Source organism: Heteronotia binoei, chromosome 5, assembly GCF_032191835.1.
Source record: "Heteronotia binoei isolate CCM8104 ecotype False Entrance Well chromosome 5, APGP_CSIRO_Hbin_v1, whole genome shotgun sequence".
Taxonomy (NCBI): domain Eukaryota; kingdom Metazoa; phylum Chordata; class Lepidosauria; order Squamata; family Gekkonidae; genus Heteronotia; species Heteronotia binoei.
Window position 1 is genome coordinate 65,064,556 of NC_083227.1, and position 19,965 is coordinate 65,084,520.

At 41.0% G+C, this 19,965-nt stretch overlaps 1 protein-coding gene across 3 annotated transcripts in view; it reads left to right on the forward strand.

Annotated features, from left to right (window-relative positions):
• LOC132572475 (contactin-6-like) overlaps nucleotides 1-19,965 on the forward strand; it is a 421,055-nt gene that overhangs the window by 155,185 nt on the left and 245,905 nt on the right. For all 3 annotated transcript variants that reach the window (XM_060239569.1, XM_060239567.1, XM_060239568.1), the window contains exon 3: nucleotides 4,640-4,766. In XM_060239569.1, coding sequence (XP_060095552.1) covers nucleotides 4,640-4,766 — 127 coding nt within the window. The remainder of the gene's footprint in view (nucleotides 1-4,639; nucleotides 4,767-19,965) is intronic.

The window sequence follows — 19,965 nt, forward strand, 5'->3', positions numbered from 1 at the left end:
TGCTTCAGGAGAGTGACTGGCAGCTGGGTACTCATTTTACTGACCTCAGAAGGATGGAAGGCTGAGTCAACCTTGAGCCAGCTACCTGAACCCAGCTTCTACCAGGATCAAACTCAGGTCATGAGCAGAGAGCTCAGACTGCAGTACTGTAGCTTTACCACTCTGCGCCATGGGGTTTACTAATTACTCATTACATAAAGCAGTATTTCCTTTTGTCTGTCCTTAATCCACTTCCCAACAACTTCAAAGGATGCCCCAAATTCTAGAAATGAAAGGGGGGGGGGATTCCTTCCAGTCATTTTTTTCTACCCCATGCTTTATTTTATAAACTGTTTCCCCTTAGCCATCTTTTTTATAGATTGAAAACTCCCAGACTCTCCAGCTGTTCTTCATTGGAAAGATGCTCCAAACTCCTTAATCACTTTGGTTGCCCCCTCTAATTGATAGTAAGTAGTTAATGTTTGAGAACATTGAGTGACAAGGGATTCAAATAGGATTCTACAGGTAAGAGTGGGAGTTAAGAATGACAGTTGAGGGTGGAGAGAGAACAGTAAAGGAGAGTTTAGCAGAGTGAGAGAATCAAGGAGGATCCAGAATTAGGGAAGTGGGACACGTATCCATTCCCTGAGGAAAATAGCTCCTAGTAAAGATGGGTGATTCCTATCATGTGCTTGAGAAGGAAAATTAAAACTTGTGTGAAAGTTCTTGCCTTCACAAACTTAAGTATTGTTTTGATTGTCAAGAGACCTCTCTCCTCAGTTTTAAAGTTACCTAATTCCTGTTGTCTGTTTATTTTCTAAGGTCTAAACTTGATACCTTCCTGACAATTTCCTCTCAAAAGTGAAACAAACCAGATTGTTATTTTGAATTACCATCAATCTCTCATGTGCCATTATCAGGCAAAGGCAAAAGGATTTATTTCCCTAAATTGCATCGTTGTATCAGCATATATTTATTACAGCCAGTTTAGTGTAGTGGCTAAGTGTGTGGACTCTTCTCTGGAAGAACCGGGTTTGATTCCCCACTCCTCCACTTGCACCTGCTAGCATGGCCTTGGGTCAGCCATAGCTCTGGCAGATGTTGTCCTTGAAAGGGCAGCTGCTGTGAGAGTTCTCTCCAGCCCCACCCACCTCACAGGGTGTCTGTTGTGGGGGAGGAAGGTAAAGGAGATTGTGAGCCGCTCTGAGACTCTTTGGAGTGGAGGGCGGGATATATATCCAATATCTTAATCTTATTCATTTTCTTCTTCTACACATTTAAACAAAAGGGTGGGACAAGCAGAAAAACAACCAAGAAAAGATAAAGGGAAGCAAGGACTTCTTCCAGTTCTGCACTGTTCTTTTTTTAGATATGGCAATCAATCCCAAGAACTCTTTCCCACTGAATAGACTACAGTAGAAATCTGAGAATACTTCCAAGAATTTCCCACTGTGGAATTTGAAACTTTAACCACATTGAACCTCATATGTTGCTCTCTTATGCCATTTAGAGAGATCTTCCTGTAGCTCTTCACAATTTGCCTTGGTTTTTACCATCTTTAATAATTTATTATAATTTGCAAAACTGTCTACCCTGCTCATCCCCTTTCCAAATCGCTATGCAAATTCTGGTGGGTAAATCCCTCATTGGAATCCGTCAAAATATGCATAGGACTGGTCTGAAAAATTCCAAAAACATGGTATAGCAACATTAGTTTTGTAATGCATGAAGAAGTTACCAGACCTTGAAAATAGTTCTTTACATTGTAAATTATAATATAGCTTATTGAATTCAAAATAAAATAAATAAAATGTGATATTTGTGAACTTGACGTTTTAAGGTAACAGCTACTGATACTGGCATAATTGCCTTATTAGTTCATTCCATCAAGCTTATTCTGATATGGCAAGCGTCTTGCCTTGTTTTCCTGCACTCCTTCCAAGGATCTTTCTGCACAAGTAAGATAGAGGCTGTTACCTCCATCCATGTAATTCTGAAGGAGGCATGCAAACAAGCACCTCTCCTCACCTTCATTATGTAAATAAGCCCCACAAATCTTTGAGAAATGAGGTATTAGTATCAATCAGACATGAAATGTTTGCTGCTGTGGAGGAGGAGGAAATTGCCTGCAGACTATCTAGGAAAGCCTGAAGGCAATTTCCCTGTGTAAGGATTTAAAAGAAGGGAAGCCTTGGTGATAAAAAGCTGCAAGGTGATGTGTGAGTATTAAAGGCCTATGAATGTTATGTCTGAATCTCATCCAATCTCACGCTAGATGGCTTTCTCCAGTTCTTGGCTTTCCTCTCTCTCTCGGCTTGGCTTCGCGAACGAAGATTTAAGAAGGGTGCAATAGTCCACGTTTGCTGCAGGCTCTCTGGTGGCTGACAAGACCAATGTGGGACAGACAGGTCCGGCCACAGCGGCTGCAGGGAAAAGTCTGATTTAGGGTTGGTCCTGTAGCAGTGTGATTCTTCCTCAATCTCCTTTTGTCCTCAAGACCAGCTATGCGTGCGTTCTCAAAGGAAGAGACAGCCTGGTGGATGGTGTGCCTCCATGCTTTGCGATCTGAGGCTAGGTCGGACCACTGGTGATGGTTGATGTGACAGGTGCTAAGGGATTTCTTCAAGGAGTCCTTGTACCTCTTCTTTGGTGCCCCTCTATTTCGATGGCCGGTGGAGAGTTTGCCATACAGGGCAATCTTGGGAAGGCGGTGGTTTTCCATCCTAGAAATATGCCCTGCCCAGCGCAGCTGCGTCTTCAACAGCAGTGCCTCAATGCTGGTAACCTCCGCCCGCTTGAGGACTTCAGTGTTGGTCACAAAGTCACTCCAGTGGATGTTGAGGATTCCTGTTGTCTGTTTATTTTCTAAGGTCTAAACTTGATACCTTCCTGACAATTTCCTCTCAAAAGTTCCTCTCCAGTTCTTGGCTTTAAGGGAATAGGTTGAGGGAATGATCCTCCGCAGCTGTCCTTCAAAACATATCACTTTTGAAAGCCTGATGCCACCAAAGCTTGTATTCCCTAGGTTCAAAATACAAAGTTAAGCAGCTCTTAACATTCACTTGTAATACAAAAGTACACAATAGTCTTAAATTCTCCTCCATTTTGGCTTCCAGGCCCAGTCATTCTGTCAAGGCAAAAACCCCTGAGACTTTCCATTTGTACAGCATCTTGTTTAAAGCAGAATGCTACCGGTGCAAAGCTGCAGTGTGTGTTTTAATTATCCTCCCAGAGGTCTCTTGCCCATGCGGGTCTTTGCAGTGTGAGTTTGAAGTCTCACAAGTGAATTGCTTTGCCTCACTAACACCTTGTGGGAAACATGCCCCATCAGAGCCTGAGGGTAATTCCTCCTTTTTCATTCCAAACCACTTTACTCTGGTGTGCATCTGCTGCTATGTACCAAAGAGTAATGTTTGTGTCCCTTCCTTTTTGTCCCTTCTCCTTCCAATGCCTATGATCTTAGTTACAAAAATACTAAGGAAGGAGAAAAAGAAGCCTTGGTATATTTCTGCCCCCTCCACTGGTCTTGGAGACTTCTCCCTGCCCAAGGCTTCTTGTGTGTGTGTGGGGGGGGGGGGGGTGGAGGCTTCTTCTTCCCTCTCTACCCTCCCCATAAAATGGGGGCAGGGATTGCATTTCCAAATTTGCTAGGCATGTTGAATGTTGCAATTGCAACATTTAAGATACCAGAAAAGGAAGGAATAAAGTAGGAGAAAGAGAAAAGACAGAGCTCGATGGTGCGGTTTCATTTGGAATACTGTGTACAATTCTGGTCATCGCACCTCAAAAAGGATATTATAGCATTGGAAAAAGTCCAGAAAAGGGCAACTAGAATGATTAAAGGGTTGGAACACTTTCCCTATGCAGAAAGGTTAAAATGCTTGGAGCTCTTTAGCTTGGAGAAACGTCGACTGCGGGGTGACATGATAGAGGTTTACAAGATTATGCATGGGATGCAGAAAGTAGAGAAAGAAGTGCTTTTCTCCCTTTCTCACAATACAAGAACTTGTAGGCATTCAATTAAATTGCTGAGCAGTCAAGTTAGAATGGATAAAAGGAAGTACTTCTTCACCCAAAGAATGATTAACATGTGGTATTCACTGCCGCAGGAGGTGGTGGCAGCTACAAGCATACCCAGCTTCAAGAGAGGATTGGATAAAAATATGGAGCAGAGGTCCATCAGTGGCTATTAGCCACAGCGTATTGTTGGAGCTCTCTGTCTGTGGCAGTGGTGCTCTGTATTCGGGGGGGGGGGGGAGGTGCTCTGTATTCGGGGGGGAGGGGGGTGGTGGCAAAGTAGAAGGAATTTGTGAACCTCCTGATGGCCCCAATTGTGAACCTTTGGATGGCACCTGTTTTTGTTTTGTTTTTTGCCACTGTGTGACACAGAGTGTTAGACTGGATGGGCCATTGGCCTGATCCAACATGGCTTCTCTTATGTTCCGCTTAGTGGTATTTAGGAAGCATGGTATGTATCCCTGACATCACTTAGTTGGGTGTCAGAAGCTGCAACTTGACATATTCAGTTTCCACAGCAAAAGATGGCTTTGTTAAATGTGGTTGGAGGTAGTCTTTTTGTACCCATGGGAACAGCCCAGGAAACTTTGGCAGGGCTTTAGGTAGTAGAGTAATAAGTTTTAATCATTGTTCCATTTCACAGAAGAAGAAACTCTGTTTGGACCTGCTTTTATTCAGGAGCCAGCTGATGTCACTTACTCTTTGTCTCCTGAAGTTCCTGAAGTTCTACTGAACTGTACAGCAAGAGGACACCCAATGCCATACTACAGGTCAGTCTGTTTTTGCAGGTGTCATGCAGTTTTTCTATGGTGTTGAGAGCAGGTGAACAGAATATTGTGAAGAAATGCAGTTTGTTTCAAATGAATCATCAGTAACTGAAATTTTAATAATAATAATACCTTTTATTTATATCCCACCCTCCCCGCCAAGGCATTTAGAAATGAATGCTTATATTATCGAGACAATTATTAAGTTGAACTGTTTAATTAGGGCCAAACTAGAGATGTCAGTATTCTCTTGGCAACCACAAGGATAGCACCACTATTTAAAAGTCATGGCTGTTTAGGCATTTGGTACAGGGGGAAACACTGTGCTGGATGATGTCACAACTTAGTCACAACAAGAAGGGGAGTTAGTGAGAACTCATGAGGAGGAGGAATGCCACCCCCACTGATGCAACCACTTCCTATTCTTTCCTTCACTATCCATTCTCCCTTCACCACTTCCACCCAAACTTCCACTGCTATCATTGCTTTATCCTCTCTACTCCAAATGTTTTCATCACCACTGTCATTGTGGACCCTTTGTAAATTCACTCAGTTTTCATACTGATTGGATCCAGCCTGATGAATGAGATTTTTTTTAATTTTTAAAATTTATTTGTCCCTTATAAAGCAACAGAAAAACAAACATATTTTAAAAACCCACTCAAAATGTAGTAAAAGTATCATCACATAATTATGAATTCAAGATAAAACTTGTAGGGAATGAAAGAGGGGAGACATCCCAAACTTAATTTAAGTGGCACTATTAGGAAAGGCTTTCAGATCAGGAATACATAGATTTCACCTAATAAAACCACAGCCAGATATCATCATGGGATTGTTGAATTTATTAGCAAATACATTTGTGTTGAAGAGTTAAAACAGTTTAGTTACTGCTTGACCAATTGATAATTGGCTATAAGACTCCATCAGAACATTCCATACACCACTCCATTTACTTTTATCTAAAGAAATCAAAAGAGTGGTTCTTGCAAAGTAACATTAGAGAGGAGTGAATGTGGGGTTGATTTTAATCTGTGTTTTATAAATAAAATTATTAAATCCAATGATTGCATCCAATGGATTGAGAAAATCAAAGGTAATAAGCCCAAACTGGTTGTTGTAAATTGTGTTGTAAATTAATCTTTATAAAATGGAAAATGATAATCATACTACCACAATGAGCTGGAGGCCCCCCCCCTCCCCCCAAAAAAATAACTGAAGGATGTACAAGCAATGAAGTTTCCATTACTTCATTAGAATTCAGTGTAGTGTTTAGAGAGAAGATCTAGGAGAAATCTAGGGGAAAGTTGACTGGACCTGAAATAACTCTATTGAGGAAGAATCAGCATGGATTCTGTAAGGAAAAAATCTTGTCTCACTAACCTTTTAGAGGTCCTTGAGGGGGTGAACAAATATATGGACAAGGGTGACCCAGTAGATGTTGTTTTCCTAAACTTCCAGAAAGCTTTTGATAAAGTTGCTCATCGAAGGCTCCTAAGTAAACTCAACAGTCATAAAATAAGACGGCAGGTTTTCTTCTGGATTAAAAACTGGTTAATTAACAGGAAACAGAATGAGTATAAATAGGTAATTTTCACAGTGGAAGATGATAAGCAGTGAGGTACTGCAGGGTTTGGAACTGGGTCTGGTGCTTTTGATGTGTTAATTTATGATTTGAAATTGAGTGTAAATAGTGAAGTGGCTAAGTTTGTAGATGACACTAAATTGTTCAGGGTATTGAGAATCTCTGAGGACTGTAACGTGTTCCAGAGGGATCTGTCAAAGCCGAATAAGTGGGTGTCAACACGGCAAATGGGCAAGTGCAAAGTAATGCACATTGGAACCAAAAATCTTAACTATAAATATATGTTGATGGGGTCTAATCTGGTGGTAACTGACCAGGAGAGAGATTTGGAGTTATGGTAGATAACTCATTGAAGATGTCAACTCAGTGTATGACTGCAATTTTTTTTTTTTTTAAGCAAATGCTATACTGGGGATTATTAGGAAGGGAATATAAATCTATGGTGTAGTCTCATTTGGAATAGTGCATACAGTTCTGGTCATTGCACCTCAAAAAGAATATTATAGCATTGGAAAAGGTGCAGAAAAGGGCAACTAAGATGATTAAAAGGATTGAACATCTTCCCTTTGAAGAAAGGTTAAAGAGGATAAGGTTCTTTAGCTTGGAGGGATGATAATTGAACGATGACATGATACAGGTTTACAAAATTATTCATGGGGTAGAAGATGTAGAGGAAGAAATACTTTTCTCCCTTTCTCACAATGCAAGAACTCATGGACAGTCAATGAAATTAATGAGCAATAGGCTTAGAATAGATCAAAGGAAATACTTCTTCACCCAAAGAGTAATTAGCACATGGAATTCACTGCTGCAGGAAGTGGTGGAGGCTACAAACATAAACAGCTTCAAGAAGGGATTGGATAAATGTATGGAGCAGAGATCCATCAATGGCTGTTAGCCACAAGGTAGAGGTTGAACACTATGTCATGGGCAGTGATGCTCTGTATTCTTGGGGGGCAACAGTGGGAGAGCTTCTGGAGTTCTTGGCCCACTGGTGGACCTCTTGATGGCACCTGGGTTTTGGCCACTGTGTGACACAGAGTGCTGGAATGGATGGGTCACTGGCATAATTCAACATAGCTTCTCTTATATTCTTATGTTCTAACCAAGTATGAATTGTTGCTCTGCCATGGAAGCTTGGAGGGCGGCCTTGGGTGACTTGCTCACTCTCAATCTAATCTATCTCATATGGTCCGTGTGAGGATAAAATAGAGGACAGTAGAATGCTGTAAACTTCTTTTGTTCCCCTTCTGGAAGTAAGGTATTGTATAAATGAAACTACCGTAATTGATTAATTAATAGAATATTACATTATTATGCCAACAAGATCATTCAGTATGACAACCTTCAAAAAGAAATGAGGGTCATTACCAAAGCTGTGTCAATCTGTGACAAAGTAAGTGATGGTTTGTTATAGATGGGAGTGTGATAACACAGTTGCACTAACATTAGTGCTTTTTACTCTAGGCCAACAAGTGTACTCTTATTTTCTCTTAATTCTCCATTGCTTCTTAATTGTTCCCTGTGTGTGCATTTTCTTTGCTTTCTTTAGGTGCTAGGCCACACTTTATATTTTGTTATAATGTAATACTGCACATTAAATAAAGTGCGCAGAGAGTGTCATGATATAGAATCTGGTAAACTGTGGCAGGAGACTTATACTAGAGTGAAAAATTATGACAAAGGCTGTTAAAATGATTTGAAGTGTGTCACACTTTATGGTCAGTTCCAGATATGATTTTTAACCTTGCATAATATATGTACTATTTCTGCAGACATATACATGCAAATGAACAACTGAACCATTTGTACCTTTGATCAGTCACATATCACAAAATATTTGATCAGCGCAGTTCAGTAATTCATCCATAAACTGAAATATCACATTGATTCAGGAATCTACTAAAATAACAGAGGCCTATGATGCATATATTAATGAAGGGGCAAATCTGAATTGGAGAGGGAAAGGTTGGAGCTTCTTAATAAAGAAGCTGAGAGTCAGATTCAGACTTATAAAAGTGCCACCAAGTCACAACTGACTTATTGCAACTCCAGCAAGGGGATTTCCAGGCAAGTGGGAAGCAGGAGTGGTTTGCCATTGCTTTCCTCTGCTGAGCCTTCCTTTGTGGTCTGCTATCCAAGTACTGACCCTGCTTACCTTCTGAGATCTGATGAGACTGGGCTGTATCATGCTACCTTCCTTCCCAACACAGCCCTATAGGGATGTTTTTGCACAAAGTCTTCCCTGAGAATTGAATACAAATTTAGTGAATTTGCTGATTAATAGCCATGTGGGAGTGGAGGGGTAGTAATTTGGTGCCATAAAATACTGGTGCAAGATGGCTCACTTTAAAATGTCCTTAATAAGAGTAATAGAAGAGAGCAGGAAGTAGTCAAAATAGAACCACTTCCTATATTGGTGGGGAAATCAAGGAGAAGCATTATTTCAGTGTTGCCATTTCTACCAAGATGTGAAACTTTATTGTAATTCTGCATGTAGCTAAGGCCAAATGAATCAACTGGTTTATGAAGAGTGGCACCAATGTGGAACTGGCCCTAGACCATGTTGTATGGGCAGAGGTATGCTGACACATAGCTTTGTATGACCAGTGATTGCACTGCATGTATCATTCAAGACAACAGAACATTCTCTTATGCAGAATCACTAAGTTCCTGAGAGTTCATGAAAGCCACTGAATTGGCAAATATATGGATAATATAGTGTTTTTAATAGGAAAAAGTGTTTCTATAAGGATATGATACATTTAAGAAAAGGCTGTTGACTGCAGTAAATTTTTTTTTTGCAACTTCATTTCAAAAACTCATAATGTTTAACAGTCTTGGACCAAACTGATGGCACCAGAATGAGCAGGGTTGTTTTTTCTTTTTTAAAAAGAGACATTAAAATTCTGCATTGTGAAGCAAACTACAGAATAAAGGGCTAAATAGAATAAAAACAAAACTGAAGACAAAATATAAGCATAAGGTGCTATATGTGTTACTATAACAACATGGGAATTCAACAAATATTGTTCCTGATCTGAACTACATCTCAATATATATTTTATGGATGTAATCCACATCCTATTGAAGTTGTTAATATGAGTAGTACCAACAGTGTTACAAGTGGTCCTAGTTGGTTTACTCTTTAGCTGTTGTGCAAATTAGGGTTTGGGGACATAGCAACAAATCGATTGTTTTGCAAAAGTCAGCATTATGGGAGCGTATTTTGGCTCTATCTGAGCAAAAAAAAAAGACAAAAATACCTTATCAGTATTTATCAGCTATTCTTTCAGCTGGATATTGAAGGTGTGCGTATATTTTTGGCTATTGAGGGTAGCCACAATTAAATAGCCTTTAAAGAGAGTGCACTCTCCAACTAAAAAAGGTCCAGGCAAGTAGGCGTGAAAAACCTCAGCTTGAGACTCTGGAGAGCCGCTGCCAGTCTGAGTAGTGCACTCTCTTTAAAGGCCATTCTGGGTGAAGCTGCAGCTTCACAAATGCTTTTAAAGAGACCAATGCACTTTAAATGCCTTTAGTTCCATTATAGTCTATGGGGACCGTTACAATCAATGATCCCCATAGGCTATAATGGGGAATCTATCCGGGGGTATGTGGGGATTAGAGGGGCTGGTTTTTTTTAGGTAGAGGCACCAAATTTAAAAAGATTGGACCAGGGGGGTCCAATTCTATGGGCTCCCAAAGAAAGTGCCCCTATCCTATCGGGGAGGGGCAGCAAAAAAGCAAGGAGTGCTGTCAAACCAGAGAATATCTGCAGTAGAAAATGAAGGTAGGGGTGCATATTTGCAGAACCAGTGCCACTGTGGCAATGCCAGGTCAACAAATCCAAGCAAGGGGGAGGGTTCCAAGCCCAGCATAACCAGAGCATGTATACAGAGTGCTGAGCAGTACCAATGTAATGTATTAGTGCCCAGTAAAACCCAGTGCCTTCCCTTAAATGCTTTATTTTTTTTCACCACTGAAAACAAAGGAGGATGGGAGCATCTTTTTGGTCACTCTATACATGTGCTGGTTCCGCTGGGCACTCTATATATGCACTGTCTATGTTGTAGTTTCACCCCCGCCCCACCCTCCTTGCTTGAATCTGTTGAACTGGACATATATGGACATATGAAGCTGCCTTATACTGAATCAGACTCTCGATCCATCAAAGTCAGTATTGTCTACTCAGACTGGCAGCGGCTCTCCAGAGTCTCAAGCTGAGGTTTTTCACGCCTACTTGCCTGGACCTTTTTTAGTTGGAGATGCCGGGGATTGAATCTGGGACCTTCTGCTTACCAAGCAGATGCTCTACCACTAAGCCACCGTCCCTTCCAGGACTGTTTAACTGGCATAGCTTCTCTGTTCAGGCAGGTATGATAATGTGAGGCCGCAGAAAGGACTTCAGTTCTTTCAAAGTGGATGACGTGGTCTCCTTGAAGTGCATGTTCAAGAACTGAAGTCCTTTCTACGGCCTCACATTATCATACCCGCCTGAACAGAGAAGCTATTGAGATTTACAAACACCAGCACAACTTTAACAGAAAGTAAGAAGGCATTTCCATCCACCAATCTTGGTATCCAGCTCTGCAAAACACCCTACAGACTATAAATTGCAGAAATTCACAGAACAACCAGCACGTTCCACAGAACAATCAGCACAGTCAACAACCATCTTCCTTATCTTCACATCCCTTCCAACCCTCCCAGCAATTAACACAGATCAATGGTCACATTCAACAGCCAGTTTCCTTATCACTACCCTTCCAGGAAGCCCCACCAAACTATGGGCACATCCACAAACCAATTGCCCTTTCACCACACCCCCTCCAGCCTAGAAATAGCAGCTCTCCAGCAGCCCTGGCCTCACTCAATGCACAGCAGCCAAGAAGGTCAGAGCGCCTGCTCCGGCTGCAATGCCACTGAGGATGTTCTCCGCAGCCAAGAACGAAATGTCTGGAAGAAAAACTTTCTCCAGTAGAACACGGCACTTGAGCCCAAAAGATTCTACAAACCCTAATGATGTTACCAGCTGTGAAAACCTGAAATAGTACTTTTATGTGTGGCATACACATGTCATGAAAAATAGTGATTCATTATTGCATAAATAATGTTGGAAAATGCATACATTTTAAAGAAAGAATGCACGGCAAGGAAGCAATAATAAAGTCATGGACATGATTTCCTTAAGAGAAAAGCAAAAGCAAAATGTGAATTTTCAGGTCATAATAGCAGGGCTGAAACATTGTTTCTTTCCTTGTTCATAAATATGAACAGCCTGAACTAGATTATCAATGTGTGTTCCCTTTATAGACAGACTCAGGGAGGTAGTCGTGTTGGTTTGAAGCAGCAGAACAAAGTTTGACTCCAGTGTCACCTTTAAGACCAGCAAAGTTATATTCACGGTATAAGCTTTTCTGTGCAAGCACACTTTGTTGGATATGTTGAAACAGTTAAGTAAGGGTTGAGGAACCTGTTTCAATAATCTGATGAAGTGTGCTTGCATACAAAAGCTTATACCATGAATAAAACTCTTTCAGTCTTAAAGGTAAGAACATAAGAGAAGCCATGTTGGATCAGGCCAAAGGCCCATCCAGTCCAACACTCTGTGTTACACAGTGGCCAAAAAACCCAGGTACCATCAGGAGGTCCATCAGTGGGGCCAGGACACTAGAAGCCCTCACACTGTTGCCCTTCCCAAGCACCAAGATTACAGAGCATCACTTGTCTCAGACAGAGAGTTCCAACAATACGCTGTGGCTAATAGCCACTGATGGACCTCTGCTCCATATGTTTATCCAATCCCTTCTTGAAGCTTGCTATGCTTGTAGCCGCCGCCGCCACCACTGGACTCAAACTTTATATTTCCTTTTTATATGAACCAAACTGCAGTTTTTGTGGCCTGTACCCTACCTCTCTGTTGGTTAGTGTTTGGAACTTCCCTCTACCCTAAAGAGTCTTTCCTCAGCTTAAGGAGCTTGCTCTGATGGAACAGCCACAAGTTGGGGAAAATATATTAAGACTGGAAGAAGCCTTCAACTTAGAGCAGAGTGGTGGGATACAGGCCATTTAACCATCATAGCTAATAGGCATGTATGAACCTAACCTACAAAAACTTTCCTTAAAAGCATATAAACTCGCAGGTATCTTGGAGGGGGCTGTGGATCAGTGTCAGAGCATCTGTTATCCTAGGGCAGGACTGGCCCTGCCACTAGGAAAAATAGGTCATTGTCTAGGTCACCAGCCTTCTGGTGGTGACAAATTGGGTGCTCCCATATGACTTGGTGACATTATCAAAGTGAGGGGCAAGGTGCCAGAAGTTAGCCTTGTCTAGAGTGCCAGACAGTCTAGGGCCAGCCTTGTCCTAGGTTCAATCCCTAGCATCTCTAATCAAAGTTGAGTAGAAGATGATGGCCTGATTTCATGTGTTCATATTTTGTGGCAGTAAATTCTCTAAGCTAATTACTGCATTATTGTATGGAATGGAGAATTATTTTGTTTCTTCTGAACTATTTTGTTTGTTTCTGAATTGACCAACATCTTGGGTGCCCCTATGCTCTAGTATTGTGTGTGTGAAAGAGCAAAGATTCACCTTTTCCAACCCATGCCAAAATTTATAAACATGGTCTGTCTAACTTACCTTTTAATAATCTGAAAAACCAACTTTAGCTTTTTCCCCCCTGGAGGAAAGGTGCTTTAGGCCTCTACATTAGTTTGGTTGCTTATCTCTGCATATCCCCCAGCTCTGTAACATCATTGTTAAGGTGAAGCAAGCAGCAACGTGCATAGTTTTCCAAGTGCAACTTTACCATAAATCGATGTAACTATGCAAAGGAATTGTGGATACTAGGGATATATACCCGCACCAAAATTCAGATTTGGAACTTGCGTTCAGAACTGTGACCCTTCAGATTTGAATTTCCAAATATTCAGAACTCCATTAAAGCTAATAGCTGTTTCCCACTAAAACAAGGGAAACCACTTTTTAAAAAGTTTTCATCAGCCTATTGGCTGTTTCTGCATGCCTGTGCCAATTCCCGACTGCTGAGCAATGATTATAAGTCTCAACAGCAGTGACCTAAGTACAATCTATGTGCATCCTTACGCTTAATATGCTCCATAGGGACTTAAACTAAATAAATAATTTCCAGACAAATCTAAAGTCTGTTTTATACATCTACCAATCCTAGATGCTGTTGCTAAATATTAAGTAAATGTATATTAAGAGGTTCACTGGGAATCAAATGTAGGATGAGATGCTTGAAAGGGAATACAGGGATGTAAGCCAAACAGGAACACATGTAGAGTCTATGGCCTGCAAAGCATCCTTAACACATAGTAAGAACCACTATGTGCCACTGGAGGCAATTAAATTATTAGGGTCAACCTGTCTAGTGTAGGGTCCAACTTGGAGAAGCTCTCCAAAGAAACAAGCAAATAAATATATATTAAAAATGGGGTTAAGAAAAATCTTTATTCCCTTACAAGATACAGAATGGAAATGGAATGGTACTATAAACAATGAATTAATAAAACCTTGCCTTAAAGTAAGACAAGCCAGGACCATGTTTGGGAATTTGAAGGGGAATTAGGGAACATATGAGCCAGATCCTGAAGAGATGTGCAAGAATCCAATGCAGATAAATTGATGGAGATTAGATCTGAGTATGAGAAGAACTGAGGGTGCAAGAAAGGTTTTCAACAAGACCAATTACACAAAGTTGGAGAAGCAAGTTTGGGAGCAGTACCAGTGAGTTACAAGGGTCTGAGGTAGGTTTGAGAGGTAGGTTTTTTGAACCATTAATGATATCAGTTTGGAAACTGAAGCCTCACTGGGACAGGAGTGGAGTCAAGGTTGAAACCTGAAGCCTTACTGGGAAGTTTAAAAAGTAACTGCTAACATTATTTCACGAAGGTGCCAGGATGATGGGGTTAATGACTGAGTTATGGAAATAAAGTCCGGATGTCTGGGAAATATTCTAAAACAACAATGGCTAGGAAAAGGTTAGAAGCTCTGCTTAGGAGGTTGTTTGGGTTATGCAGGTTAAGAGGAGAAGGTGAAGCAGAATCCTGAACAATTGGTTATTGTCCTGCCATCCTGGGTTTTTAATCATGGTTAGAAAGAGAGGGGGGATCCAGAGTCTGCACTAAGGCTGATTAATTAACTCCATGGACTATTCAGACCAGTGAGCTCCTAGTCTGAGCATGCCCTAGAAAATTCTTCCATTTCCAGGGACTGGGATTGAATGAGATAATCAATCCAGGCTCCTGGCCTTCAAAGAGTCAGCAGTTAGTGTACATGAATGTGGGAGTTCCCACTGGCATGACTCAGGTATCAGGAAGGAATTTTTCAACAAGAAAACATTAACCAATAGTAAATGGTCAGTTCAGACTATTTTTATAGGAGACAATGAGATCCTAAATTATTCTGAATATCCAGAACTATAAAAAATACATCAAATATGAAAATGTTTTGGAATATTCTGAATATGGCATTTTTTTAATGCCCAATATTTCCAAATCTGAATTGCTTATCCATACTGAATTGCTTATCCATTTTATTTTCAACCCATTTCCCAATAATCTTTAGCAAAGAATTGGCCTTTCGGTACAGCTACACATTTGCGTTGCTGCTGCCATATTGTCAAATAATACTGCTTGTTCTCCCATCTTTCAAGCATAGCCTATGAACCACAAATGCATGGATTTGAAACCATCATTACCTGCTAAAATTGAGGGTTGTATGCTAGGCATGTGGAACAGAAATAGGATAACTAAAATGAACATTTGGAGATAGAATGTATTCTGGTCCATGTCATTTTTGAATATTTTCTATCCATAAAACCATTCATGCATTGGGCATATTTTCATGCACAGCTTTGCATTCATAAATCTTTTTGAAACATAAGTGGATTGACATTACTAACTCTTTACTAAGCTGAGTCCACTGTCCCGCTATCATTCTAGTCATCAGGTTACATTATTGCTTAAGATAAAGTATGTTGTCTAGTTATAACCGAATCTTGGCGAACCCATGGGTTCTCAAGGCACAGGTGAGCAGAGGTGGTTTGCAATTACATTCATTTGCATAGAAGCCCTAGTCTTCCCTAGTGGTCTCCCATTCAAGTACTGGACATGGTCAACCCTGCTTAACTGATGAAGGTGGGATGGTCTGGGCTATTAGGAATGCTATGCTCTATTGCTTACTCAGGAAAGCAAAAATTAGAATCCGTTGCACCTTTTATAAGTATGTGGACCATGCATGCAGTTTTTACACTTGCATTTTTAAAAAGCATGAAGTAGTGTAGCAACACTGAACTCCCATTCTTGAAGAAATGGTTTGACATAATTTCCAAGTCGTTTTCCAACTTAAGTAATTTCTCAGGGTGTACATGGTATGATTAAACCCTCACCTGGTAATCATATGCATCCATTACTAATGTTCTTTTGTTTGATTTAAACGTATTAATTAAGAGAAGGCCCTCAGTAAGAGTTGATTCCCTGATCTGTATGCAGTTTAATAATAATCATACTGTGTGATTAGAATGATTATGGGGACACTGTGAAAAATTCATTTGCTGTGAGTAAGCCAACAACTTTGCATCTGTGTTGAGAAACAATTATACAGCTTAATTGGGAGCCATGTAATGATGACAGCAGTTAGTTCAGTGATTGATTCTGAAATTAAAGTGAGCTGGCAAATTAAACACCAGTATATCCAAGCCTGGAAAACTAATAGGAGGTTTTGGGTACAGAAGGTGTATGCTGTACATAAGTTTAAATAGATGTGAGAGAAATGCATACTGGGATCAGGATGTTAAAGAAGACCGAATAGGTCCATCATCCCTGACAATAATTTGAAAGAGGCTGTAGAACTTGAATGAGATGGCCAATGTTATCATCAATAACAGCCAGCAAGACCAATATGTTGCAGACATGCAGACTACTTCAAATGCCTTAATATTAAAGCATAAAGCAGAAGGAATGTTTTTTATTTTTTTAAAAAAAGTCACCTAAATAATTTATCACCACAGTCCATGTAATCTGATATTTGATCAATCCACACTCACCTTTTGATGCATGTAGCTCCCTACTCTCTCCCTCCCTGGTATCACTCTGTTACTTTGTTGAGATCTTTCTCTTTTGCTGTACATAACTATTAAATTGTATAAAGACACCCTTTAGGCTGGGCTGTCAGCTATTTTGCAATAATGTGAAAATATAATCTCTATTGATGTAGAGATGTATAATCTCTATTTGGTGTAGTGGTTAAGTGTGCGGACTCTTATCTGGGAGAACTGGGTTTGGTTCCCCACTCCTCCACTTGCACCTGCTAGCAGGGCCTTGGGTCAGCCATAGCTCTGGCAGAGGTTGTCCTTGAAAGGGCAGCTGCTGTGAGAGCCCTCTCCAGCCCCACCCACCTCACAGGGTGTCTGTTGTGGGGGAGGAAGGTAAAGGAGATTGTGAGCCACTCTGAGACTCTTCGGAGTAGAGGGAGGGATATCTTCTTCATCTTCTTCTTTTCAATGCACTGTTAAAAGTCTCTATGTCATTCGGATTTCTAAACCTTTGGATGTTTCAAGAAACAACCATCCAGATGTCTAGAAATCCTAGAGACCTTGAGATTGGCCAAAGAACCATTAATAATGCTGATGGCCAGTTGCCCCCCCTAGTTGTCTGGATGTGACCTCACCACAGTGATTCATGCAGTGGTCACCTCCAGACTAGATTACTGCAATTCTCTCTATGTAGGGCTGCCCTTGAAGGCACTTTGGAAACTTCAGGTTGTTCAGAATGTGGTTGCTAGGCTGCTGATCACTGTGGATTGCACCTATCCAGCCTATATTACAGCAGCTTGTACTGGCTTTCATTTGGTTTCCAGGTCAAATTAAAGGTGCTGGTATTAACCTTGAAAGCCCTAAATGGTCTGGGACCATCATACCTAAAGGCCTGCTTCTCCCATTATGACCAATGTTCTTTCTAAACTGTGGAGACTTCTGAGCAAAACTTCTACTCTATGAGCTACTGCCATTAAAGTTGTGACTACTGCATAAATTAGTTTGCTCTGGGGCCATCCTTCCTGGGGCCATCCTTCCTGAGCTAAGCAAAAAATGTGTGAGCTAGAGGCTAAAAAGCTGTGAGCTAGCTCACACTAACTCCGCTTAGAAAAAAACACTGATTAGATCCCCTTCAACATGTCTTCATTCTGCTGCAGGTGAGCTTTTGCTGAGGCCTGGCCTTTGATTTGCCCCAATGAACAAAGGCAAGGGTGTTTTCCATCATAGCCCTAACCTGGTGGAATGCTTTGTCTGAAGAGATTCATGCCCTACAGGATTTATCTGCATTCCGCAAGGAGTGTAAGACAGCTATTCCAGCAGGCATTCCATTATTGTAATTTTGGTGGGCTCTATCATCAATGCTGTAGATTTTTTTATGCCAAAAGCTATGTGCTGAACTTTAATTGGATTATATTGAAATAATGGTTTTATTATTGTTATTGTACTGTTATGTTGTTAGCTGCTCTGGGCCCCATTCCAAGGGAGGAGCGGGATAAAAATCTAAGTGTGTATGTATATTATCATAACTGTTTTTAGTTAAAATTATGGATAAGATTTTTACCATTCCATTTTACAGTGCTTTACATTCCACCTAAATTTCAGGTTATGTACTTAAAATATAAATTATTTATTTAAGCAGTTTAACACCACTCCCCCCTCCATATAGGGACCCTAAAGATTCTGCAATTTCACTGATAAATTCAGAGAGGGACTACTGAAACTAAGCTATATAAATAAGAAAAGCCAGAAGCCAAAGAGCAAGAAGTAAGGACTGAAATAAGCTTATAAGATAAGGTTGACAACTTTCAAGTGAACTTGGTGTTTCACCCAAATTGCAGCTTATCTCCAAACTACAGAGATCACTTTCCCTGGAGGACATGGCAGCTTCTGAGGGCCGACTGTATCAAATTCCTGCTGCACTCCCTTCCCAGACTCCATCATCTCCATACACCACCCCCAATATTCCCGGAACTTCCCAAACCAGAGTTGGCAACCCTAGTTGTAGACATCATAGATGAGAACTGAAGATAAATCTTTTCTAGAGAATTTGGTTTCTGCAAGAAGGTGAATAAAGAATGAACCCAGGCTGAGCTAAAATATATTGTTTTGTTTTAGAATATGCTAGGATAGGGAGCAGTCAGGTTCAGCTTTGCCCTTGCTGGCTGTGTTTAGAGCCAGACTGGTGTTGCCTAAAATGAAGATAGCCCTGAACTACATGCCAAACACAGTCCACCCACTTAAAATATGGATATTTCATTATGATGATCAGCTATTTAATAAATGTCTTAAATCATTCTTTTTATTTTGCATCTCATTTTGGGAGAAGTACCTGGGCAACACCTGTCTAAGATTTACTTGAACACAGTGTCTCAATCCCTCCACTGCCACTGTGTTAAGATTCAAACCTGGGTTCCCCTGAGTCAGTGCCACTTTGACAGGCCAGCAGTGCTCAGACCTATGGGTCCTTGAAGCAATGTACACACAAGAAACCAGGCCTTTTCTTAAAAGAATGAGACCACTCAAATGGCTGCCAGCAATTTCCTGTTTGGGGCCTTGCCCACCCCCTGGAATGCCCCACCAGAAAGGACCAGGCAACCCTAACTTGCTGTAGGATTTTGTACTCTGAAACCTAACCTGGGCTCTTTATATCAGTCTGGTAAGGTAACATCTGGGTCAGAGGACCAGAGCCTGCATTAGTATTTTTGGTTAGCTATTTAGATTTTATTGTTTTATTTCCTTGTTTTGCAATGCTGTTACATTTGAATACTCTTTGCACATTCAAAAATAAATATTTTTTATTAATTATACTTCTGTAGTGTTATTTGAGTTCTGGGGCTTCAAACTAAACCCAGTACAATGGCCTATGTTGTCTACAGCTAACAAGGTAATTGTTTCTAGAACTCAACTTCCAAGTGTCCTACCTTGCAGGGTTGATTTCTTGATCCATACCTTGTAGGGCTAGAGACTCTGTCCCTCAGTTTCTCAGCTAGTCAGAGGAATTGATGGTGGCTCTTTATGCTAGGGTTGCCAAGTCCATTTTAAGAAATATCTGGGGACTTTGGGGTGGAGCCAGGAGACTTTGGGGGTGGAGCCAGGAGACATTAGGGGCAGAGCCAAGAGCAAGGGTGTGACAAGCATAATTGAACTTCAAGGGAGTTCTGGCCATCACATTTAAAGGGACTGCACAAATTTTTAAATGCATTCCTTCCATAGGAAATAATGAAGGATAGGGGCACCTTCTTTTGGGGCTCATAGAATTGGACCCCCTGGTCCAATCTTTTTGAAACTTGGTAGGTATTTTGGGGAGAGGCACTAGATGCTATACTGAAAATTTGGTGCCTCTATCTCAAAAAACAGCCCCCCAGAGCCCCCGATACCCGCGGTTCAATTTCCCATCATTCCCTATGGGAATCGTTCATGGAGGTGCATGATGGCTCTGGGGGTGGGGCTTCCCCCGCCGGCCAGCTGGCTAGGGGAGGGGGGAAGCCTGTAAAACCGGGGGATCCCCCTCTGGGACCTGGGGATTGGGAAGCCTACTTTATCCTGGGTAGTGAGGATT